The 23,518-nt window shown below is 43.0% G+C and overlaps 1 protein-coding gene across 4 annotated transcripts in view; it reads left to right on the top strand.

Annotated features, from left to right (window-relative positions):
- FANCC (FA complementation group C) overlaps positions 1 to 23,518 on the top strand; it is a 566,530-nt gene that overhangs the window by 530,262 nt on the left and 12,750 nt on the right. For 3 of the 4 annotated variants that reach the window (XM_029617551.1, XM_029617542.1, XM_029617567.1), the window contains 2 exons: positions 5,676 to 5,847; positions 12,133 to 12,336. In XM_029617551.1, the coding sequence (XP_029473411.1) occupies positions 5,676 to 5,847; positions 12,133 to 12,336 (376 nt within the window). The remainder of the gene's footprint in view (positions 1 to 5,675; positions 5,848 to 12,132; positions 12,337 to 23,518) is intronic. The other variant, XM_029617560.1, reaches the window with a different exon arrangement.

Raw genomic sequence — 23,518 nt, 5'->3', positions numbered from 1 at the left:
AGGGCAATGAAGGTGTGGAGTGTATTAGCAAGGGGAGGGAGGTGGTTTAGGGAGAGATGAAGTGAAATGCATCACAAATGATGTAGATTTTGAAATGGGCCTTTATGAGGAGTTCATGTGTTCTGGTGTACAGGGAAGGGAGTGAGTTTTAGAAGTAAAAGAACAGAGAGAGAACAGGTTGAGAACACTTGAATGTAAAGGAAACAAAGAAAAGAGAAAAACTTGGGGAGAGTGAAGGGTTATAGGTTGAGTGGAAAGTGAGAGTAGATGAAGCGAAAAGTAGCCCCTTTCTTCTGTACTGGTTGCAAAGCAAAGCATTAAAACACAATGTTGTGGTCATGATACCAAAACAAAACAGTATTTCAAACATATGTTTCTGATAGAGACTTGGTGTATAATAGAACTATGATGCTCAACTCCATGGCAGTCACATTACAATAACTAATTTTTACTTTACTTTAGTGAGAATAGAACTAACTGACCAGTGAGAGCTCGAGGGACAATTTTATATCTCAAAACCCCTCATTGCCCCTTTTATAGACTGTCAGATTGCCCAAACCCTTACCTATTGCCAATACTCTTTTTCACATAAACTTCTCAAAAGGGCTTCTCCCTTTCCTCAGAATCATTTCCATCCAGCTCTAAAAATAAAGCAGTATTGTTTCCCTGGCTGGTTTAATTTCCATCCCTTGATAAGAATAAGCCACTCTTTAAGTAGAGACCAATGAAATCTTCACCTGTCCTAGGGACAAGGGATTCCTAGCCTTTTTCTAGTAATGTGTTTTTGGAGGTATCCTAATATACTGATCAATCCTCTTTTACTCTGTTTTTAATTTATTTTGTTATATTATCAATAAAGCATTCTTATATATTCCATGAAACAGCACTTTACAGTAATTTGTCAGTAGCTAACAGAAAGACATTACAGTTAAGCATCTATCTTCACATCATAAAAGATATTTCCTAATCACAGATTACGCAATCATGTTAAATTATAGAGTCAATGGCAAGAACTCATGAGTACAAGTCCATACATTTGGATTTGTTACTTTCAATTGGTAGTAATCTCATTCTCCAATATGGATATTTCAGATTTTGTCAAATATGTTCATTTTGCCTTTGATTGTATACCTGCTTGTTTCCTAAAGAATTGTGTGGTCTGCTTCTGTCATTAACTTAATTAAGCAGAAGCATAGTCCTCTGTCCAAGCTAAGGCTATACATTTTGGTGATTCCATTTGTGCCAGATTCAATGGCTTCTTCAGAAGATCATACAGTACACAACATTCAAGGGTCAATTGTAATTCTAGATCTATGATGGAAATCAATTTGCTCATCACTGTAGACTGTCTAATTTTACATAGCTCTTTTGTTGGACAAAAAAAAGATTTAATTTGTAAATACTGAAAAAGAATGTTTTCTTCAATCTGTCTTTCCCTGAATCTGTATAAAGGATTAAGTGTCTTTCTCTGATAAGTGCAACTTAAAAAAATGTGCAAATCTCTTCGTTAGTCTAGAATTGTTCTTGTCAGAACAGAAGACTGACTGGGTAACAGTTGAACATTTCTTAATTATTTCAAACAACTCTGATGCCAAGTCGTAACAACGAAGAAACTAGACAGTCTGGTTCTGCTCATTTACAATTTTAGTGGACACATTCTAGTTCTTTCTAAAATTTATTGTAAATGTACCACCCAGCACTATCTTTTTAAAATCTGATAACTGCAAAAAGCATTTTGATACATCACTTGCTAGAAAGTCCCTTTTAATACACATGCTAATCGAGCAGATAGAAATGACCCTGTCTTGGCAGCACAAGAGTTAATTGTTAATAAGGATATTCAAAAGTTAAGAAATCTTCACATCTATATCAAATACATGCTTAATTGAATAAAAAATAAAAACTCCTGGTAATGCACAAAAATCATGCCATCTTTTGAAGTTGTAGCAACATTGCCAGTCTTTGAAATCATGATATAATGGCAGTTTCGTACACTAACATTGGAAATTATAATTACATATCTGTCATAACAATCCTTTGTACCCTTTTTATTTTAAACATGTTTGACAATCTCAACCTTGGAATGTATTAAACTACATGGTAGAAACCTAGAAAAAGAATGCCGATTTAACTAGAATGCCTGTAGTAAAACTGCTTCCCTAAATACCATCAATCCTCTCTGTCCAAAGCAATAATCGCCAGTCATTGGAAATAGGATTTCTGGTGATCACTACTGAGCTAAAAGCTCATGATCAAAATGATGGGCACTATGAGTCAATAGGATTATGCATTCGCTGTAGCACACAAAATATCACATGTATCAACTTTCCTGCTTGGATGCCAGGAGGAGGTTTAGTAGCAGGCCTTACAAAGAGGATCACCGATAGCAGGATTCAAACCTTAACAATGCCACTGGGCTCATTTTTATCTGCTACTCTCTTCCTGAACAATACTGTACCTACCAAAAACATTAGTCAGCTATGCCCATAATATCCTGGCTTAGGAGTACATGAAATTAATTTGTAACCACTATCATGCCATAATATGTTATGAACTGTATTTTGTGGGAAATAAGTAATGCTAACTTCACCAATGACCTGCAAAGCAGTATTTATTATCTCCTTTTTTTGTTACTGGTTATGCCTCTCCCTATTCATCCCAGCATCCCTCTGGCTCTAACTCCCACTTTTTTGCTACCTTGAGATCATCCGACTCTATCACCCCAAGTTCTTTTCTGGCTGTTGTCCAATCAGATCTTCACCACCTATTGCATATCACTCCTTTCAGATTTCTGCATATGAAATACATGATTGCAATTTTTAGTATTGAATAAATGGATTACTGTGAGCTCTGGCAGAATAAGGCTTGTGATGAAGAGACACTCTCCCCAACGTTAACATTACATAATACCTTGTCTACAGTAGATAATGAAGAAGCTCCAAAAATAGAATTGATGTTTGAAAGGAATGAAGTCACCCAGAAACCCTTAAGCGTTATTAAATATTATAAGAGGATACTACTTCTCCTGGGAGACTTGGTCATCAGAGGAACCAATTTGGGAAACCATTTTGATGGGGATGCAACAGTTAAATGCCTTCCAGAATCCTCAGCCAGTACAACTACCAACCAGAGAGTCAATGCAATCGCAGAAGAAAGTAGAAATTCTGATATCGGTGTTGTCATCCGTCTGGGGACCAATGATATTGCTAGAAATGGTATCCTTGAAGTACAGGAATTCCAAAATCTAGGGAAGAGGATTAGACACATGGCAAAGATTATTGCCTTTTCTGAAGTACTACTTGCTCATTGAAAGGGAAAGGAAAGGCTATGCCATATAGATAATTTCAATTCCTGGCTCAAAACCAGGTGTAAGGAAAATGGTTTTGGATACGGTGGAGGCTGAGGCCTTGTCTGAAGCAATAAAAGGTTATATTGTAAGGATGGCCTACATTCATCTGTGACAGAAAAGAGGATTCTAAGTGAAAAATTCAGATCATACATTATCAGGCATTTAAACTAGGGAGCAGGGGTGGCAGGAGGTGACCAGTGAAAGTGGTATGTCAACCCCAAGCAGCAATTTAGGAAGTGGGGAAAAAAAAATCAAAAAAAAAATAGAGCAGCTGGAAAGCTATGACCACAAATGCTTGTAGTCTGAGCAATAAAATCCCAGACCTGCAGGCTCTAATGACAGAGGCAGACTTGGACATTGTTGCTGTTACAGAAACATGGTTCACTGAGTCTTATGATTGGAATACGGCCATCCCGAGCTATAACTTGTTAAGGAAGGACTGAGAAGACAGAAAAGGGGGAGAAGTAGCTCTTTTTGTCAAAAACAACATCCAAGCAATTGAATTGTAAGGGATGTGGGGTAGAGAAGAAGCATTATAGACCATCCTAAAAAAAAAAAATAAGATGGTGCTTCCATTTTTACTGGTGTGATCTAAAGGCCTGACACTCAAACAGAAGAACTGGAGAGAGACCTGATCGAGGACATCCAAAAGGTGGTAAAGAAGGGAGAAGTGTTGCTCGTCATAAATTTTAATCTGCCAGATGTGGATTAGAGCATCCCTTCTGTGGAATCTACAAAATGTAGAGAGATAGTGCATGTCCTTATAGAGGCTCTGCTCAAAAAAATGGTAATGGAACCATGAGGGGGAGGGTGTGATATTCGATCTAGGGCTCACTAATAGGGATAATGTCTCTATTCGGGTAGGGCCTCATCTGAGCACTAGTGATCTTCAGATGGTATGGTTCGATATCGTGAATAGATTACAGAGAAGTCACACAAAGACCCGAGTTTTGAATTTCACAAATACAGATTTTGTCAAAATGGGGACATATCTGGAGGAAGACCTGGAAGACAGAGAAAATGGGGGAGGTGGAACAACAGTGAGCCAAATTAAAAGGAGCTATTACAAAGGCAACAAATCTATATGTTAGAAAAGTAAACAAGAGTAAGAGGAAAAAGAAACCAATTTGGTTCTCTAAGGAGTCGGCTGAAAAAAAAAAAAGGCAAAAAGAACAGCATTCAAGAAGTATAAAGGATCTAAAAAAAAAATACAAGGAAAAATGTCTTAGGGAGATGAAGAAAGGAAACGGGAAATAAAAGGTCAAGTGGAATAAAGGATTGCCAAAAAGGTATAGTGAGGTGACAAAACATTTTTCAGATATACCAGAGAAAGAAGGGAGACCCCAAGTGGGATAGTGAAATTGAAAACTGATGAGGAGCACTGTATGGCGAAAGATGAAGAAATAATGGAAATATTAAACAAAACTTCAGCTCGGTGTTCACTAAAGAAGACCCTGACGAAGAACCCTTGCTGGTTGATAAGACCGTAGATGGGGGGGGGGGGGGGGGGGGGGGGGGGGGGATAGGGTAGACCAAACTCCATTTAGAGAAGAGATTGATTGGGAAGAGCTAGGTAAACTGAAATAGGCCAAGGCCATGGGGCCTGATGAGGTTCATCTCAGGATACTGAGGGGAGCTCGGAGATGTACTGGCGGATCCTGCTGATTGACCTGTTCAATAGATCCCTGGAAACGGGAGTGGTGCCACGGGATTGGAGAAGAGCGGTGGTGGGAGCAGAGAGGAGGCTGCAAACTGCAGATCAGTTAGCCTCACCTGCTGAACTATTAATACCATTAGGTTACAAATATGTTTGCTTATATTAAAGGGAATTTTCTCTCTCTGTTGAAAGAGCGAGTTTATGATGGACCAGAAATGTGTCAGAGGGAGTGTTTAATATTATTATACAAAAGGTAATCTGTTAAACTAATGAATAAAAAAAATAAAATCAAAAGTGGCTCAACTGACAAGTTCTAGTATTTATTTATTTAAAAACATTTATAGCCCACTTATAGCAAGCCAGCCATGCTAAGCAGCTGGTAACATTACCAAAAACTTGTGGTTGTTTCCATGACGGTGGTCCTTGAGCCTGGATAGAAAATGCAGCTTGACTTACAAACTTATGATGAGAAAAATACAGATGTGTGCCACGACTGCAAAAAAGCTACCACCAAGTTCAGCTGCACCCTTAATTACAGTGCTAGCAAGTAAACTAGACTTAGGCTTTGGTTTTATGTCATGCACAAATTGGCAGAGCACATATGTGACTAATTGATTTATTTTCAGTTTGGCAGTTTTCACAACAGTAATGTGTTTGATTCCAATTCAGATCTCACAGGATTCTCTTTGAGCACTGGTTTTTACTAATTCATTTTGGAGTTTGGATCGATATCGCTGCAGAGCTGCTGCTGACGTCCGAAACTGAAACCTCAGATACCCTGCTGTGGCTTCTGGCATTTTACTATAATCCTCATGGGAGTGAGCAGAGGACTCAAATACTGGTGGGTAGTGGCTGTGCTGTTCTGGTAGTTCCCAGCAGCAGCAGCAGCTGTTTTCAGTATTGTCTACCGCATTATTAAGTTTTAAGATATGGAACAAAATGCTTCCATCTGATTCATTTAGTAGAGGTGCTTTACTGGATGAGTACATTGTTCAGAGTGCACTGCCTTATTGATTGGTATATTACTGTAATCAGAGGTGGGAGAGCCTATCTTTTGAAATTCTCTTATTTCCATTAGATGGGCCTTGCTTGCCTGTACCTGACCCGGATTGACTTGAAAAATGGGAAAATCTTTTGTACTTTTGGAAAATTTCACTGACTTCCACTCTCAATATGTTCTTGGAGCTTATGATAAGACTAGTCTTACTGTACTATAGTGTCAAAACCACTGATGCATTTGGAACAGGGCCGACCTGGCGGCTCGGTGGAAGTTCTGTTTACTGCTTTGCAGATCCCTGAGATGGGTCTTCCAATCTCTGGGTGGTCTGGGATTGGGAATGCTAGAAAAGCAGCATCCATTAGTGCCCCTGGAGGCAGGGGGAGAGAGTTATCATTGCCTAAGGGTAACATCTAGTGCCCAAACCCAGGGCTCGTGATTGCAGGAGGACCTGGTGCTTGTCCCTTGGCCCAAGACCACTGCTGCAATGACCATACTCTCTCTTATATATGTTGGGTTGGTGGAGGGGGGGATATAAAATAGGGAAAACATTTCCCTAGGTAATTGCAAATGAAGGCTCATGGTACCAATTCCCATCCCCGGTTCTGATTGAGCTGGAGGCATAAAAGAGCAGGAGCAAACTGCTGATTCAAGTAAAAGATAAATGTGTGGAAATGCTCTTATTGTAATGCAAAGAAAGAGGCAGTCATGGAGCTCCATTATAAGAAAATAGTACGCTGTGTGTACTCTGCACATCAAAAATAGGAATGCCCACCCCTCTGTCCGCCGTGTTTGGAATGGTGCAGTAAGATCTGATGGTTCAGGCAGAGTCCATGATGTCATTTGTCTAATCAGATCCAGCAATGTGTGAAGTAATGTGGGTACTCTGTTGCTAACATAACTTCCCTAAAAATTGAAAAGAATGATTTGGGGTGAGGGGAGCAGCTTAAACCTTTTGGAAAACAATGATTTAACAGTAAATTATACACAATGCCAGCTACATTGACTTCTGAAACTTTGAGTGTTCCTCAGTACAGATTAATATTGGTTGATGGCATATAGTTTATATATAGCTCACCTTTCATCAAGCGTCAAGCATTGCAAATCCATAGAGCAGTTGCCATAACTGAGTACAGCAGTCCAAAACTCATAAAATCAGGAAGGTCAAAAGCAAGGAAGGAGCATGATGGGCAAGAGAAAGATCAATGATAGATTGATAAGATGGTTTTGGAACTCAGATCTAAATAGATAGGCCAAAAGCGCAGGCAGATTTTAAGGGCCTGATTCATCACGGTATTTTCCCTTAGATACAGAATGGGAGAGAAGGCTTTAATGAATCAGGGCCCTACATGAAAAATGGTTCTAAAGAAGAAGAGGCAAGTGACAAGAAACTGAGCAAAGAAGAGAGGGAACTGAGAGAGCCTGAGAGGAAAGGCAGGAGCAGCATGCAGGAAAGTAGCACCGTGTGAGGGATGCTAAACAGGGGAGAAGCAGTGCTGTGGAGCATGGAATAAATGCATTTTGAACTTTGCACAGAAGTGAACAGGAAGCCATCATAGTTCTTTTAGAAGAGAAGCGTGAGAAAAGCAAAGCAAGCAGTTAAAAGCTAAAGAGGCTGGATGTAGCAAAGAGGGAAATTAGCAATCAAACCTGGAAAAAGTGGGCATTGATTAGCAATAGAGCTATTAAATAAGAGAGGAAGGGATGGATTTTCTGTAGTACCAAGAGTTGGAAATGTCAGGATTTTAAGATAGTGGAGAAAGAGAAGAATCAGATTTCTGTGAAAAGTTGATCACTGCACAGGAGAGTAAAAGGAGATGGTAGTATTAAGTGGAATGAGGGAAGGTAAATGAAGGAAGTGGGGTGTATTGGTTTGATCCAGTTAGTAAATTGGTGAGCGTGAATTCAGGCAGAGATGGCAAGTAGAAAAATTGTAACAGACAGGTGGGCTCGGTAGCAGCAGTGTTGTGCTGTGCACTGCCATGTGAAAAGTTTCCCCAGTTCAAACCCAGTGTCAGGTCTTCCCTTCCCTGGGGCGGCTGGGGCCAGAGATGATGTGGAGTCATCGTCATTGCTTAAAATTGACATCCAGTACATGGCTTCAGGTCCCATGATTGCAGAGTTCTGGAAGGAGCTCTGGGACCTGGTCCCTGACCCCAGGAGCATCACTGCAATAACCCAGACTAGACGTATCAGGATAACATAAAATAGGGAAGAAAAATCCTCTGGTAACTGCAAAACACCCAGGTGGTTCCGACTGAGCTGGAGGATCAAAGCAGCAGAAAGAAACTGCAGAGTCAAAAAAAAAAAAAAAAAGAATTTTACAAGAGTAGGCAGCTGGTCAGGATAACCAAAATATGCAGATTTACTAACTGGACATATGCAAATGTAATCTGATAAGAATCCAGTCCTGAAAAAGAGACCTGCTGAAACTCTTAAAAAGAGGGCTGAACTTTGCCACCTGCTGGATCTACATACAGTGGAAGTAGGAAATGGAATCGGACAAAATGATTTGTGTCTCATTGGTGTAGAAATGGCACCAAGAAATGAGCAATGAGAGAGAGGGGACCAAGAGTCCTGGCACACAGAGGAAAGGGGGGGAGGGGGTGACAATGTCAAACTAAACCTGGAAGGATATGAGCCAGGGCTAGGATAGGGATGGGTGAGAGAGAGAGAACTTAAACCAGGTGAGAAGCAGAGCAGGTTCCATGGAGTGTAAGGGACCAGAGGAGATTTGAGAAGTTTGAAAGGGCTTTTGGAGAGACTTAAGCACTGGTGAGGTGAGTGACAATGATTTCCATCTGCCTGGATTTTAACAAAATTTTGTTTATTAGGAAAGAGGCAGATAAACAATCAAACATACAGGCATTTCTGCCTCGCATTAGCACAACAAGCATCCAAAACGTGAATCCAGCAGTTCAATCCTCCCCTTTCATCCCTCCCGTATCCACTCCCCAGAAACCTGTCCCATTCTGCAGTATTACCACAAACTATATTCAGGCTCTGTTGCATTAGTTTTTGAGGGGTTTGATTATTTTTATTTGATGTATAATGTTGTTATTTTGAGTTGTGTTCTGCTTATTACTGTTTTTCTGATTTCATCGTGCCTTGATCTTTATAGCACAGGGCATGGTAATTAGATCTTAGCAAATTAAATAAATGATAGGTAAAATGAGAGCTTAGAGTGAAAAGCTTTTTCAAGAATTTGAGAAAGAAATGGGAGGCGAGAAAGAGTGATAGTGGGCAAGAGTTGCAAGATTTGCATTACAAATCCTTGCTGAAACCAACTTTTAAGTGTTACAGGACACATTTAAAATGCATTACAGCAGGGCTTCCCAAACTGAGGTCACAAAACTTTCAGCCAGGGGTGACAAGCGCCTCAGCTGGCAATAGCATGAGTTAATGTGGGACCTGTGAGCCAGAATGTGTTCACAGGCCCTGCCCTCGCACGAGTTTGTGGTACCAGGAAGCCCTCCATATGGAAGGTTTAGGGCCGCTGCAGGTTCTGTGAACTTGCAGTGGCTCACAAGCCCTGCGCTGAATTTCATTACTAATGCACCTGCTGCTGCTTGCAGATCACCATCCTGCTTGGAAACAGCCATGAGGGGAGGGGCTGCGTGTGCACAGGCCCAGTGGAAATTGCCTCTGTTCCTCTCTCCTCACAAATCACTGAGAAAAATGTTTGCCCTTGTCAAAAGCCTTCCCTCTCTTTCCCCCAGTTGTCATCCACCTTTGGCCTAGGACGCAAAGGAAAATGTTGTTGCAGAACCTGGTCAGGGGGATGTTTTTACAGGAGAGGTTGTTTGAAGGAAGGGATCAGATGCAGGAGTGGGTTTAAGGGTTGGATCAGCGAGAGTGATTGGCCATGGAGGGTAAAAACAGGGGAATGACAAAATCAACCAGAGAAGTGTATGAAGAGGAGCTGGGGGTGAGAGGCAATCAGCTTGGGAGTATGTGAAAGAAGGAATGGAGGGGAGGAGATGAGGATGGGGAATGGGGTGAGAGGGAGGGAACGGCAGAGGATCAGTTGGCTGTGGTGAGAGAGGGATCAACTGGGGGAAGGAGAGAGAAAGACTTGGAGGGTCAGAGAGAGAGAGAGAGGGGATGGGCCAGATATGTGAGAGCATCTGGGAAATGTGAGAGGGGAACAGCTGGGAAGGGCAGAGGTTGAGAGAGGAAGTCCTTTGGAAAAGGGGTTGAGGTTGAAAGGGAAGACTGACTAGAGAGAGAGATTAACTGGCGTGCAGTAAGAATGAGAATAGAGTGATTGTTGGAAGGGGACTGCACCCCTACTAATTTGCTGTGATTGTCTGGGGGCCTGTGAATTTTCAAGTGCTAAATTGGGGTCAGATTAGCAAATGTTTGGGAAGCCCTGCATTACAGGTTAAACTAGAGGTGGACAACTCCAGTCCTCTAGGACCGCAAAACACTTGCATTTTCAGGATATTCCTAACCAATAATGCATGAGAGATTTGCATGCATACTGCCTCCGTTATATGTAAATGTATTCATGCATATTCATTAGGGATATCATGAAAACCTGATTGGTTTGTGGCCCTCAAGAGCTAGAATTGGTTAAATAGCACAGCTGTAGGTTTTATTCTTCAAGTTTTTACCGCCTTGAATGTGTAATTGTGATTCTCCCCCGCAGTGTATCTGCAGAGTACTGGAATCACTGGACACTTTGGTTGTGCATCATTGGTAGCTGCCCCTCCTGTTGGTTATATAAAACTCCTCTACTCCCACCCACCCCATCACCATTTGGGAACCACTCAGAAAAATCATAGGATCTACTATGAAATTGCATCTTTTTAAACACTCCTCCCCTCCCCTCCCCTCCCCCCCCCCCCCCCACACACACACACCCCTCCCCCAGTAGCTGTGCACTGTGAATGTAATATTGTTGAAATTAGTTACCCTGATTTTCAGAACTGTTCCTTCCTGAGGCAGATTTGATTTTCTTAAATGGGCATTATTCTCATCGTTCATTTTTTTGTTTCCCCTCTGCAGGCTGCGCATCGGTAGCGTAGGTACTAAATGACACATTTTGATTCCGGTTTATCTCACTTTTCTGTCATCAAGTCATCCGTTTTGTATGATTCATGCAGGCACTGCATGCTCGGTCAGCACCAGTCTAACAAAGCATTGCTTATGCACCGAACTTGACACCGAAAGGATCGAACAGCTATTAGGATTTGGTTTCTAGTAAAGAATTTGGCATCTTTGTTTTTGAGCTGCCAGAATAACAAGCCAGGGCTTCAATACCGACCGTCGAAGGGCAGGGATTATTTTTTTGTAAATTACATTTAGAAGTGAATCTAGTTATGGATTATCTGTAAATTGCATTTGTTTCCACATTGCATTACTTGTGCAGAGCGTCCTTGGTCTTATCGTGGACTCTCGGCCTCCTTGAGTGGAGCTATGCCTCGCAGTGACACTCGGAGTCTGGCATCGTACACAACAGTAATGGCATTGTCTAGTTATTAATGCGCTGCCTGTGATCAAATTTTCCCCATTGCTGTGTAGAAAATGAAGCACTTTATTTGCTGTTTTGTTTCACTCGGTGAAATGTTTGTGGATTGGTCATAGTTATGGAACAGAGAGAGAGAGAGAGAGGCATGGGAAGGTACAGTGCACAAGTCCTAGCTAAGCAGCAGGAGGAGGAAAGTAAAGGTCTTAGAGAATTTTTATCAGCTGAGGTCAGATTGTATGGAGCGGTGTAATTGATTTGTTGCTGAGATGCTGAAACCAGTCTTTCCAGAGCCCTCTTGTTCTGTTCTCCACAATGCAAGAATCTTCCTGTATCTTCAGAGGCACCGACTCCCTTTCCTTTCATTATAAAAGGTCAAATCCTGGCACGGTGCCCTAACTGCTTAATCTGCAAGACCCAAAGGAAGTCAAAAAATATTTCAATTCCACCCAATCCATGTTTGTGTCGAGCAAGGTCAGCTGAATGTGAAATACCCTACTCCTTTACAACAACAACAAAAAAAAGTTAAACTTCTGTAGGTGTTTTGTTGTACCCTGCCCAGAGGTTTTTGCGTTAGCTGGCATGGAAACAAGTCACATGAAACAGGCACCCATATGTGTCCACCCTTCACTAATCCTTTAAACATATTTTCCCTGCAGGTGGAAGCCAGAACAGCGTCTGATCGTCTGCTGATGCTTTCCTGCAGCCCCACCCTCTCCGTGCCCAAGCTGCTGGCTGCCGTTGACAGCACTGAGGCTAGCACACGTCACCCTTCCACTAACCGGATTATCCAGCACCTCCTTATAATCTATCTGCTGTTTTCTTCAAGAGGGCATACAATTGCCAAAGAGTTTATGGCATATGTAAGTTAATTCATGCTTTCGGCCTGGAGAAAAAGAGAAGCGCACTGTGTTCTTATAATTTTTCTGTGTTTCCCTCGCCCCACCGACATCTGACAGTCTCGCAAGATGTTTTCATGCAGCCGAGATATGGTAGAGACCTGGAAAGTAAAATCTCTGAGAAGGTTTAAGTTCAGTGTCGTCGTGTAATCAGCTGATAGCCCCAACGTCCGGGGGGGGGGAGCGGTGTTGGACCCTCAGTGCACACCCAGACCTCATTATCCAGGTTAGATAGAAAAACTTCCAGCCAAGCCCCTTGCACCAGATTCCATCTTGTACTGGAGAAAAATAAAAATAAAGTAGAATGTAGGAAACAGGCAATTAAAACAAAAGTAAGCCTTAAACCTAATTTTACAGCATTCCTGTACATTCTTCTCTGCATAGCAGTGAGGCTGGAGGAGAGACTGCAGAGGCAAGAAACCTGAGTCGAGTATGCAGCAGTGGGTATAGCTGTCAGAGAGACTTCATACGCATGACCTCACCTAAGTGCAGATGTGTGAAGCAGCCAGGCACTGACAACTTGGGGAAGAAACACTAGGAAAATGGAAAGAATTTGCATTCCTCTTCTTGTACCTTGTGCACTTAAATGAGTCCTCTCTGGCTTTTGCTTTTGTCTAGATATATTTGACTACTCTTCCCCCCCCCCTCCCCCACCACTTATTCAGTTGTAAAATCGCATTTTTATTTTGGAAGGAATAATATTAGACCACCAAACTGCACCCTCACAAAAAAGAGCAGAATTTCACACGCTTGCAATCTCGTTGTATAAAAGCAGCACAGAAAAACAAGCCGTAAGAGGTCCAGGCTTAACAGTCACAATGAGGCGCTGATGGTGTACACGTTGCTGTAAGAGAGAAGGCATAGCACAGAAACGTTTAAAATCGAAACACAGAAGGGGGTTCGAGGGCCCAGCTTAAGATCACGCAGTCAAGTGCTGGAGGACAGATCTGAGTGGCCGTCCCCGGTTTAACTCGCCTGCTTCACTGCCATTGCTCTGGTGGGGAAGGGCTTGGAAGGAAGGCTCCATGGTGCAGTACTCCTACTTTTACTGAGGGCATCTTGTGCCGGCAGCTGCAGTCAGGAAAGGTCTCCATCACTCAGCAAAACATATTTGTGACTCTGTTCGGGCATTTGGATTAGGTTTGGATTGGAAGTGCTATACAAAGCTCAAAAAGCGAAAATGGAAAGGTTCTACATTCTATAACACCCTCCCTCCCTTTCAAAATACAAACCAAATTTAAAAAAAAATGAAAGGGCACCAAGTTCCAGTATTGAGCAGAACTATACACGAATGTGCATTGATGTCTGGGATCAGGGTTGGGCCTTGTTTTTAATGGCAGAGGTCAAAATCAGATTTGTCAAAGCCCAGCCCTGTTCCAAGCCTAATTACAGCCGGGGCTTGTTGTACCAGTTTTCTCATTGTGCATCTGCTTAGGGGAAAAATGGATCGGAGTTCACTGCATGAAGGATTCCCGCAAGGGAGAAAGGCAAGCTTGAGAACAAGGGGTTATTTTTCCCTGCTTTCTGATGCATCTCAGATATAACTGCAGTATGCTACCAAAATCAATTGGATTAAACACTGGTGTAAACTCAATAGAAATGCCTTCTTTTGCTATCTTGCACTGGCGTCTTCCTGTCTGTACTTCAAACAGGGCTGCTCAAGCAGATTACTGAGACAATACAGGACATCATTTTCTTCATTAATCAATTAACCGGCTCAGGTTGTGGCCAATACCTTAAGGTGGACTGGCTAATTTCAAGATACCAATACTTAAAATGAATGTGCCTTTTTTATAATAAGGCTAGTCTTGGAGGGTGTTAACTTTGAATCTGCCTAGGCTATGCTATAATTAATGTCTGTAGGAATAGATTGAAAAAGATGTTTAATGAGTAGCAAACAGTGGAGCACTTCTGATAAACAAAATGCTGCGCTCCCAGTCCCTTACCAATGCAGAAACACATACAGAATGCCATCAAGGCGCATGGGCAACAGCATCCTGCATCCAGTTTCTCAGAATTTTCTCTCTTCTGCCTGTTTCTACAAATATTTTAACATTAAATTCTGTAAATGAAAAATTTGCCAAAACCAAAGTTTTCCCAAAATGTATTTGGCAAGGCAAAGAGCGTAAAATGTGCCAGTTTGTTGTCTGCTGTGATTTCCTATGCACACCTCTGGGCACAGTATGTTTGTAAAATGCATTTTTAACCGGTTTGGGCTGAGCACATAGGAATCTTAATAGTAGGAGAAAGGGCTGAAGGAGATCAGTGATTGAATAACATCTGTGACAGCACTGTAAGCAGGTACAAATGGGCAGACTGGGAGCACCAAGTGGTCCTTATCTGCCAGCATCTTCTATGTCAGTGATTCCCAACTTTCTTTGTGTTGTGGCATGCTCGGCACAGTGTTTACTTCATCATGGCACACCATTCCCATCATCATCTTCTCCTTCCTCTCCCCCCATTTCTGGCATCATCATGTTCCCTCTCCCTCTCCCTTTCCTTTCACCCCACCCCTGGCACCATCTTCTCTTCCCATCCCTCTTCCTTCCACCCCCCCCCCCCCCCCCGACCTCATCATCACCTTATCTTCCCTTCCCTTCCTCCCCCCCCCCCCCCCGCATCATTACCTTCTTCCTTTCCTTCTCCCTCCCATACCACCTGGTATCATTACCACCTTTCTTTCCCTCTCCCTATCCCTCCACCCTTCTGGCATCACCACCACCATCACTTTCCTTCTCCCTCCACCCATATTTGCATCAGCACCACCTTCTTTTTTTCACTCCCTCCAACCTTCTGACATCATCATCACCATATTCTCTTCCCTCTCTCCTAATATTGTCATCATCTTTCCTTCCCCCTGCCCAGACTCTCTCCCTTCACTCACTGGCATCACCACCTTCTCCCTCCTTCCCCTGGCATTATCATCACTTTCTCTTCCTTCTCTCTCCTTCCCCTGGCATTATCATCACTTTCTCTTCCTTCTCCCTCCACCCCTCTGGCGCCATCATCACCACCACCTTAATCTTCCCTCTCCCCTGGCATCATTACCACTTTCCCTCCCCGCCCCCCCCCTCTCTTTCCATCCACTGGCATCATCACCATCTTCGCCCTCCACCCTCCCTGGCATTATCACTTTCTCTTCCCTTCCCTCTCTACCCTTCTGGCATCATCACATTCTTCTCTTCCCTTTTCTCTCCCTCCATCCCCTGGAATCACCACTTTCTCTTCCCTCCCCTCGCCCTCTTAACGCTCGGGCACCAACATCATCTTAATCTTCCCTCTCCCCTGACGTCATCACCTTCTTCCCTTCCCTCTGAGCCCCCCCCCCCCCCCCTGGTATATCATCACCTTCCTTGTCCCTTTACCCAGCCCCTCTTGGACTTGTCATCACCTTCCCTCTTTCTCAGCCTCTGGCAATCATCACTTTCCTTTCCCTCTTCCCTCAAAACTCTTGTGGCACATTCATATTAACCCCGCCTCTCGGCACATTCAGCTGTTGCTTCTTCCTGTCCCTTCCTTTTCCTGAGCTGGCAGAAGTCTGAGCAGCACTTACCTGCTGCTGCTGCTTCTTCCTCCTCCTCTGCCGGTTTGCCTCTGCAGTGATAACAGCAGGAGGCCAGCATGTCTGGCAAGAGAGAGCTAACGGAGAGGGAAGCAGCAGCAGCAGCAGCAGATAGGCGCTGCTCTCTGTGACGCCCTCAGCAGGCAGGAGGACATTCTGCAGGCAGGAAGGAAAGAAACAATGAAGGCTGCCGGCGGCTGAACATTTTATATCTGGGCCCTTCATGGCGGCACACCTACAGGTCAGCCACAGCACACTGTTCTATGTATACGTATGTGTCTATGTATGTTTTATACATATATAAAGGGGAGGCAGTTAGTAAATAAGGTGACTTAAGTATAGCATCAAAACAATTTAATTTCACCTTATTTATTGACTCCCCCCCCCCCCCCCCATGTGTGTGTGTGTATAAAAAATATATATATATATATAAAGATGTATATACTATATATACATATAGAAAGAGAGAGAGAGATACAAATTGATCTATGTGAAAACCTTGATTTCCTTATCGTCTCATCAGGCATGCATGAGTTTTGCCCTCTTGCTAGTAGATGGAGACAGAGAAGATTCTGATTTGCTGACATCACCCTGATAGGGCACAGTGAAGCTTGCAGCACCTCAGTATTTTTCTGCCTTCAGGAGATGGTAGAAGTGCTGAATCCTTGCAGCTTAAGAGTAGGAGGAGACAAATTGATCCTGAGGGTTTAGCTTTAAGGCATTCTGACCAGTAGAGTTAGGGTCGAGTGGCGGGGAGGTGGCTTGGTAGGTAATTGAAAGCCAATGATGCTGGCTTCTTCTTTCCCTCCTTTTCCAGGAGTGAGCTTTCTTCCTTCCCTTCCCTGAGCTGGGGAGTTTGAGATTTGTCCCTGGTGGGAACAAAAGTGTTCCTGGGGACTGGCGCTGAAACACACTGACAGGGAAGTATCCCTTCTTTTCAGTACTTTGTAAAAATTGAAAAAAAACAAAACTGGGATTTGAGATACTGTGTCATCTGTTGTCTGGCATGGGAGCGCACAGGCTCAGCAAATCCCCTTTTCCCTGGCAGGGTGAATACAGAGAAGCAGCGACAGTAGAAAAAAACATTTTGGCCAGGGTAGTCTAAGGTAGCCATGGTGGAGTCAATGACATTCAGCCTGAGGTTGGCAGATGGTGCAGCCAGACCCAGTGCATTGTCAGTAGCTGAGGTGGACTCAGGCTCCTCCAGGGGAGGGGAACCAGCAGAGTCACTGCAGTGGCCATTTTGAACATAACATAAGAAATTGCCATACTGGGTCAGACCAAGGGTCCATCAAGCCCAGCATCCTGTTTCCAACAGTGGCCAATCCAGGCTACAAGTACCTGGCAAGTACCCAAAAACTAAGTATATCCCATGCCTCTGATGCTAGTAATAGCAGTGGCTATTTTCTAAGTCAACTTGATTAATAGCAGGTAATGGACTTCTTCTCCAAGAACTTATCCAAACCATTTTTAAACCCAGCTACACTAACAGCATTAACCACATCCCCGGCAACAAATTCCAGAGTTCAATTGTGCATTGAGTGAAAAAGAATTTTCTCTGATTTAGTTTTAAATGTGCTACATGCTAACTTCATGGAGTGCCCCCTAGTCCTTCTATTAGCCGAAAGAGTAAATAACCGATTCACATTTACCCGTTCTAGACCTCTCATGATTTTAAAGACCTCTATCATATCCCCCCTCAGCCATCTCTTCTCCAAGCTGAACACTACTAACCTCTTTAGTCTTTCCTCATAGGAGAACTGTTCATCTTCTTTATCATTTTGGTTGCCCTTCTCTGTACCTTCTCCATCGCAACTATATCTTTCTTGAGATGCGGCAACCATAATTATACACAGTATTCAAGGTGCGGTCTCACCATGGAGCGATACAGAGGCATTATGACATTTTCCGTTTTATTCACCATTCCCTAATAATTCCTAACATTGTTTGCTTTTTTGACTGCCACAGCACACTGAACCGACGATTACAAAGTATTATCCACTATGACACCTAGATCTCTTTCCTGGGCGGTAGCTTCTTATATGGAACCTAACATTGTGTAACTACAGCATGGGCTATTTTTCTCTATATGCATCACCTTGCACTTATCCACATTAAATTTCATCTGCCATTTGGATGCCCAATTTTCCAGTCTCACAAGGTCCTCCTGCAATTAATTACAATCCGCTTGTGATGTAACTACTCTGAATAATTTTGTATCATCTGCAAATTTGATTACATCACTCATCATATTCCTTTCCAGATCATTTATACATATATGTACAGATCCTTGAGGCACTCCGCTGTATACCCTTTTCCACTGAGAAAATTGACCATTTAATCCTACTCTGTTTCCTGTCTTTTAACCAGTTTGTAATCCTCGAAAGGGCATCACCACCTATCCCTGCAGAGAGGCTCTGCAGCAGTTAGGCAGGAGAGCTGTGGGCCTTCAAACCTTAAATCAGTGAGAAGAAATGGGTCTAGGCCTCAGGATGAGGGTGAGATCAGGAAAAAGGATTAGGATTTGGGATTGCAGGAATCTTCTTCTCCCTTTTGTCCTGAGTTTGTGCTTCTCATGCATAAAGCATTTTGTTTGAGATGGAGGAAACTGGGAGGGGCTGTTACCAATTTGGTCTCTATAAAGAAGGAAGATCATTCTCAGAGGGTACCAAAAGACCCTGACTAAACCACAAAGAGGACCCTGATAAGGCATCTGTATTTTCAGAAGTGGAGTCCTTAGATGATGATCTTGAGAAACAAAGCTGCCAATAAGGGGAGCCCCTAGAGGAAAGGAAAATTCCTCTGGAGAAGGGGGATGATCCCCAAGTGTTTAGATTGTTCAGAAGGGATGAGCTTTCCACCTTACTGGCCCAGCCCTTAGCAGAGTTTGGGATCAAAGAGGCCCCATGGAGCCTGATGTAGGATCATTTTAGGAGGTCCCTGCAGGCCAGGCCGGACTTTTCCTTTCCACAGAACAGTGAGAACCTTATGGAAGGCTGAATGGGACTCCCTTGTGGTAGGCTTACATGTGGGTAGAGCTATGCTGAAATTATACCCATTGCCTGCTGAGGATTTTGAATAATTTAGGTATCCAAAGGGGGATACCTGGCAGGGTCATCGCTAAGAAGATGACCCTGCCAGTGAAAAGTAGCACAGCCCTGAAGGATGCCCTAGACAGGAGAATAGAGGTGGTCTTAAAGCAATACTTTGAGGTTGCAGTTGTAACTCTTCAGGCAGCAGTCTGCAGTAGTTTCATGTCTCGGGCATGTTTACATTGGGTGCAGCAAATTTTGGTGGGAGACTCTTCTGCCACTCTCAAAGAAGCAGAGAAATTAAAGTTGAGTAGCCTGTGTGGCTGATGTTCTACATGATCTTATTCGTACTTCAACTAGAGTCATGGCGTCCTTGATGGCTGCACTTTGCTTGCTCTGGTTGCGTAAGTAATCAGCAGATACTGTGTTAAAGACAATGTTGAGTAACTTTAAAGGGAAATTATTTGGTGAGGACATTGAAAAGCTGATCAAGCATTATGGAGATAAATCACTTAAGTTGCCAGAGGATAAGCCTAGAGGATCCCAGAAAAGGGGATTCAATAGGTTTAAATGTAAAGAAGCGAAATGTTATAGGCTGGGAAAGGCAAACACTTCTCTCAAGGGTCACAGTAGTAATAAGCCTTAGTCTTTTAGTCTGGACATATCCACACTTTGGGTGCAGGTGGATCTAAAGGTTCACATTAAGATTCAAGGGGCTCAGTCCCCCATCCTCCCTATAAGGGAACATCTGTCTCAGTTTTATGGAGTGTGAGTCTGAATCATTACCAGTCAGTGAGTGTTGTTAGTAATAAGAGACAGTTATGCATTAGAATTTGTGCGTCCATTAAGGACCACCTTTCTGGGATCCCCATGTGTTTCTTGAGAGAAGACTTTAGCTGTCGGTTCAACATTGGAAAATCTGCTTCATCTGGAAGTAGTAGTTCTGGTACCGAGGGCGGAGTGGGGTCAAGGAAGGTACTCAAAATGTAAAAAAAACAAAAACAATTTTGTAGTTTCAAAGAAAGAAGGCAAGTTCAGGCCCATTCTGGACCTGAAAAAGCTAAATGTGACCTTAAAGGCCCCACATTTTTGAATGGAAATCCTTCATTGCATAATTATAGTGGTGAGAAAAGGAGAGTATCTAAAGTCTTCACAAAGTGTATCTCCACATTCTGATTTGTCTGTCCCTTCAAAAGTATCACTAGTTTGCAGTCCTTGAATGCTTCCCTTTTGATTGGCAATGGCTGCAAGGATGTTTTCTAAGATAATGGTAGTAGTTGCAGCTGCCTTGCATAAAGAGGGCATGATGGTACACTCATAGTTGGACAACTGGTTAATATGAGCAAAATCACAGGGAAAAACCTGAAAAGCAACTTCAAGGATGATTCAGTTGCAGGATTTGGGATGGGTGATAAATTTTCCAAAGAGCAGATTGGAACCATCTCAGATCATAGAGTATTTGGAAGCATACTTCGATACGCAGGATACCAAAGTGTACTTGTTGTCAGACAGGATCTCTAAGCTCACGATCCAAGTGAAGTGGCAGTCACCCAGCATCTGGGATTATCTGCAACTGCTGGGTTCCATGGCATTACTATTTGACATAGTTCCTTGGGCGTGTGCTCATATATGTCCGTTGCAGAATTCTCTTCTAACATGTAGCGTGCAGTAGCAAGACTTTGAGGTGTGGTTGCTGTTGGAGGCAAAAATTAGAAACAGTTAGCAGTGATGGTTTTCAGGTTAGAACCTGAACAAGGAAGTGCCATTGGAGTCTCCAAACTGGGTGGTAATGACAAATGCCATTCTGCATAGATGGGGCACTCACTGTCAGAGCAAGTCAGATCAAGGTCTTTGGAGTCAGGCGGAGGTGTCATGGTCCAATTCACTCAAGACAAGGGCCATAAGGAAAATATTTCAAATGTTTTACCCTCTCATACAGGGCAGGTCTGTGAGGGTGTTTTCTGACAATGCAACAACAGTGGCTCCTGTTCGAGTGGTCAGAAAAGCATCTTCAAACACACTTAGCCTTGTATAAGGAGTGGAAAACATTCAGGTAGATTTTTTTTAATTTTGTCATCCTGGATCCAGGGGAATGAGAGCTAGTGAACGCAGCCTTTAAAATGATAATTCTCAGGTGGGGAAGCCCAGATTGGGATCCCACGGCCACACAAAAATCCAAGGCAATCAAATTCTTCAGTCGGTGACGACAAGTGGCATCAACGGACATAGCTGCTTTAATGGAGTAGTGGCCAGACAGGATACTTCCTTGTCTTTCCGCCATGGCTTATGTTGAGGTGTGTCATTCAGAGGATAGAGGAACAATGAGGACAAGTTATTCTAGTGGCTGCAGATTGGCTTTAATGTCCATGGCATGCGGATCTCATCAGTCTCAGATTGCAAGGTCCTTTGAAGTTGGATCATGTACTGGATCATCTGCATCGGGAGTTGTTGATGGTAGGGGATCTGGCTCCTTTTTATCTTGCAGCCTGGCTATTGAAAGGAGACGGTTGATGGGCAAACGTTATTCAACGGAGGTTGTGACTATACTGTTACAGGAAAGGAAGAAGTTAACCTCTCTGGCTTACATTTGTGTTTGGAAGGTGTTTGAGAGTAGGTATGTGGAGGCAGGGTTTTCTCCCTTTGAGGCTTTGATTCATATAATTCTTTCCTTTCTGCAAGATGGTCTTTAAAGAGGCTTGGCCTTAAATTCCCTGACTGTACATGTAGTAGCTATAGCATGTTATAGAATAAAGTTGCAAGGTTTTATCAATAGCAGCCTATCAAGATGTTTCATATTTTTTAAAAGGAGTAAAACATCTTTCTCCACCATTGTATCGTGGGATCTTAATTTAGTACTTTGAGCCTTATATGAGGCTCCTTTTGAACTGCTAAGAGGTTCTTCTATTAAAGACCTCATGTTGAAGGTGGGAATCGGCATTTTTCAGTCTTTGTCCTCTAGATATCCATATATTCAGTTTTCAGAAACAGGATGGTCCCTTTGTTTTTGCCAAAAATGATCTCACTTTTCACTTAAATCAGTTGGTAGAGCTTCCCGCATTTAAGAAGAGTGATTCTCCGGGTGACTATAAAGATTTGTATTCCTTGGTATGGAAACGTCTCTACTAAGGTATTTGAAGGAGACCAATTCTTTCAGGAAGTCGGATAATTTGTTTCTCCTTTTTTTTCGTTCGAAAAATAGGAAATGTGATCATGTGATGAGTTGAAGGAAGAGGATGTGTGCTCCTGGCTCTCAGCATAAAATCCTTCTTAATCCATGGTGCTCAGCGTGAGATTTCTGGATAAAATTATGTCAAGTGATATCCCTTGTAAGTCACTGCCCACAATGTGGGCTGATCAGGCCAGTAAAATCACGAAAAGTGGCAGCAAGGTAGTATTGCGTGGCAGGGAGCAGGCCGCAGGCCTTGCCTCTGATGAAGAGTGGCCCACTTTAGAAATGCTGGGGAAGAATTTGCGGCAACCTCAGGAACTTTTTTAATCCTTCTCAACTAAGTTAACAGCCACAATAAATAAAAAAATTAGTAGTGGTAGTGGAAACGGTGGCGGAATTAGTTGCCTCAGTGCAAGATTCGTCAGCAAGGCTGGACGCCATTGATACGAGAATGGAAGAGGCAGAAATGGCGCTTACTGAGAAGGGCCGTAGGATTGATGGCATTGAAAGAAAGGTAGCTGCGTTGACCGAGAAGGTAGATGATTTGGAGCAGAGGGACCACCGCCAAAACATAAGGAGGTCCGCTTACCAGAGGGGAAAGAAGGCACTGCACCGCTGAAATTTTTGATCGTGGCTCCTTGAAGTGATAGGGCTGCAGGCAAAAGGCAACAGAATTAAGCTGGAGAGGGCGATTCGCACACTGGCTTCCACCCCAAGCACAGACGGCAGGTGAAGAACTGTAATCGTGCAGATGTACTCATTTCCTGAAAAAAAAAATGTGCATCCTTAATGCCGCAAGAGAGAAGGGAGAGATCCTTTATAAAAATAAGAAAATGTTTTTTCAGGACTTCTCAGCAATACAGAAAAGGAGGGCTTTGCCACTGTAAAAAGGGCCCTGCAGCAGAAATTTCTTACCTATGCAGTGCTCTGTCTAGTGAGGTTGAAAGTGGTGATCAATAATAAAGCTAAGATCTTTGAGACGCCAATGGAAGTGCAAGGCTTTCTGGATCGGGCAGGAGAAGCGGTGTCTGCACGAGGCAAAGAGATGCGGTGGGCTGACCTAAGGCTTAAGTGAGAAAGCGCATCAGTCTGAGCGCATGGAACAGGCAGAGCCGGTCACAGCAACCGATTGGGATTTACAGTGGAAATATGAGTGTATCCCCAAGGAATATGTTTTTCTTTTTGTTTAGTTTGGTATTTTTTTTTGTATTTGTATTTTTTTGATGCATGGGACTTGGGCATCGGACACAGGGATTAACTTGGAGAGTGGGTTAAGGGGAAAAGTTTGGAAAAAGGAGGTGCTGGGAGATGAGAAGGAAAAGCAGAGAGAGTGGAGGGAAAGGAATCTTTCATTATACAAAACTTCAACAAGTGGGAACTTGC

The sequence above is a fragment of the Rhinatrema bivittatum genome, chromosome 1 (genome assembly GCF_901001135.1).
Source record: "Rhinatrema bivittatum chromosome 1, aRhiBiv1.1, whole genome shotgun sequence".
NCBI lineage: Eukaryota > Metazoa > Chordata > Amphibia > Gymnophiona > Rhinatrematidae > Rhinatrema > Rhinatrema bivittatum.
This window is presented reverse-complemented; position numbering and strand designations above follow the sequence as displayed.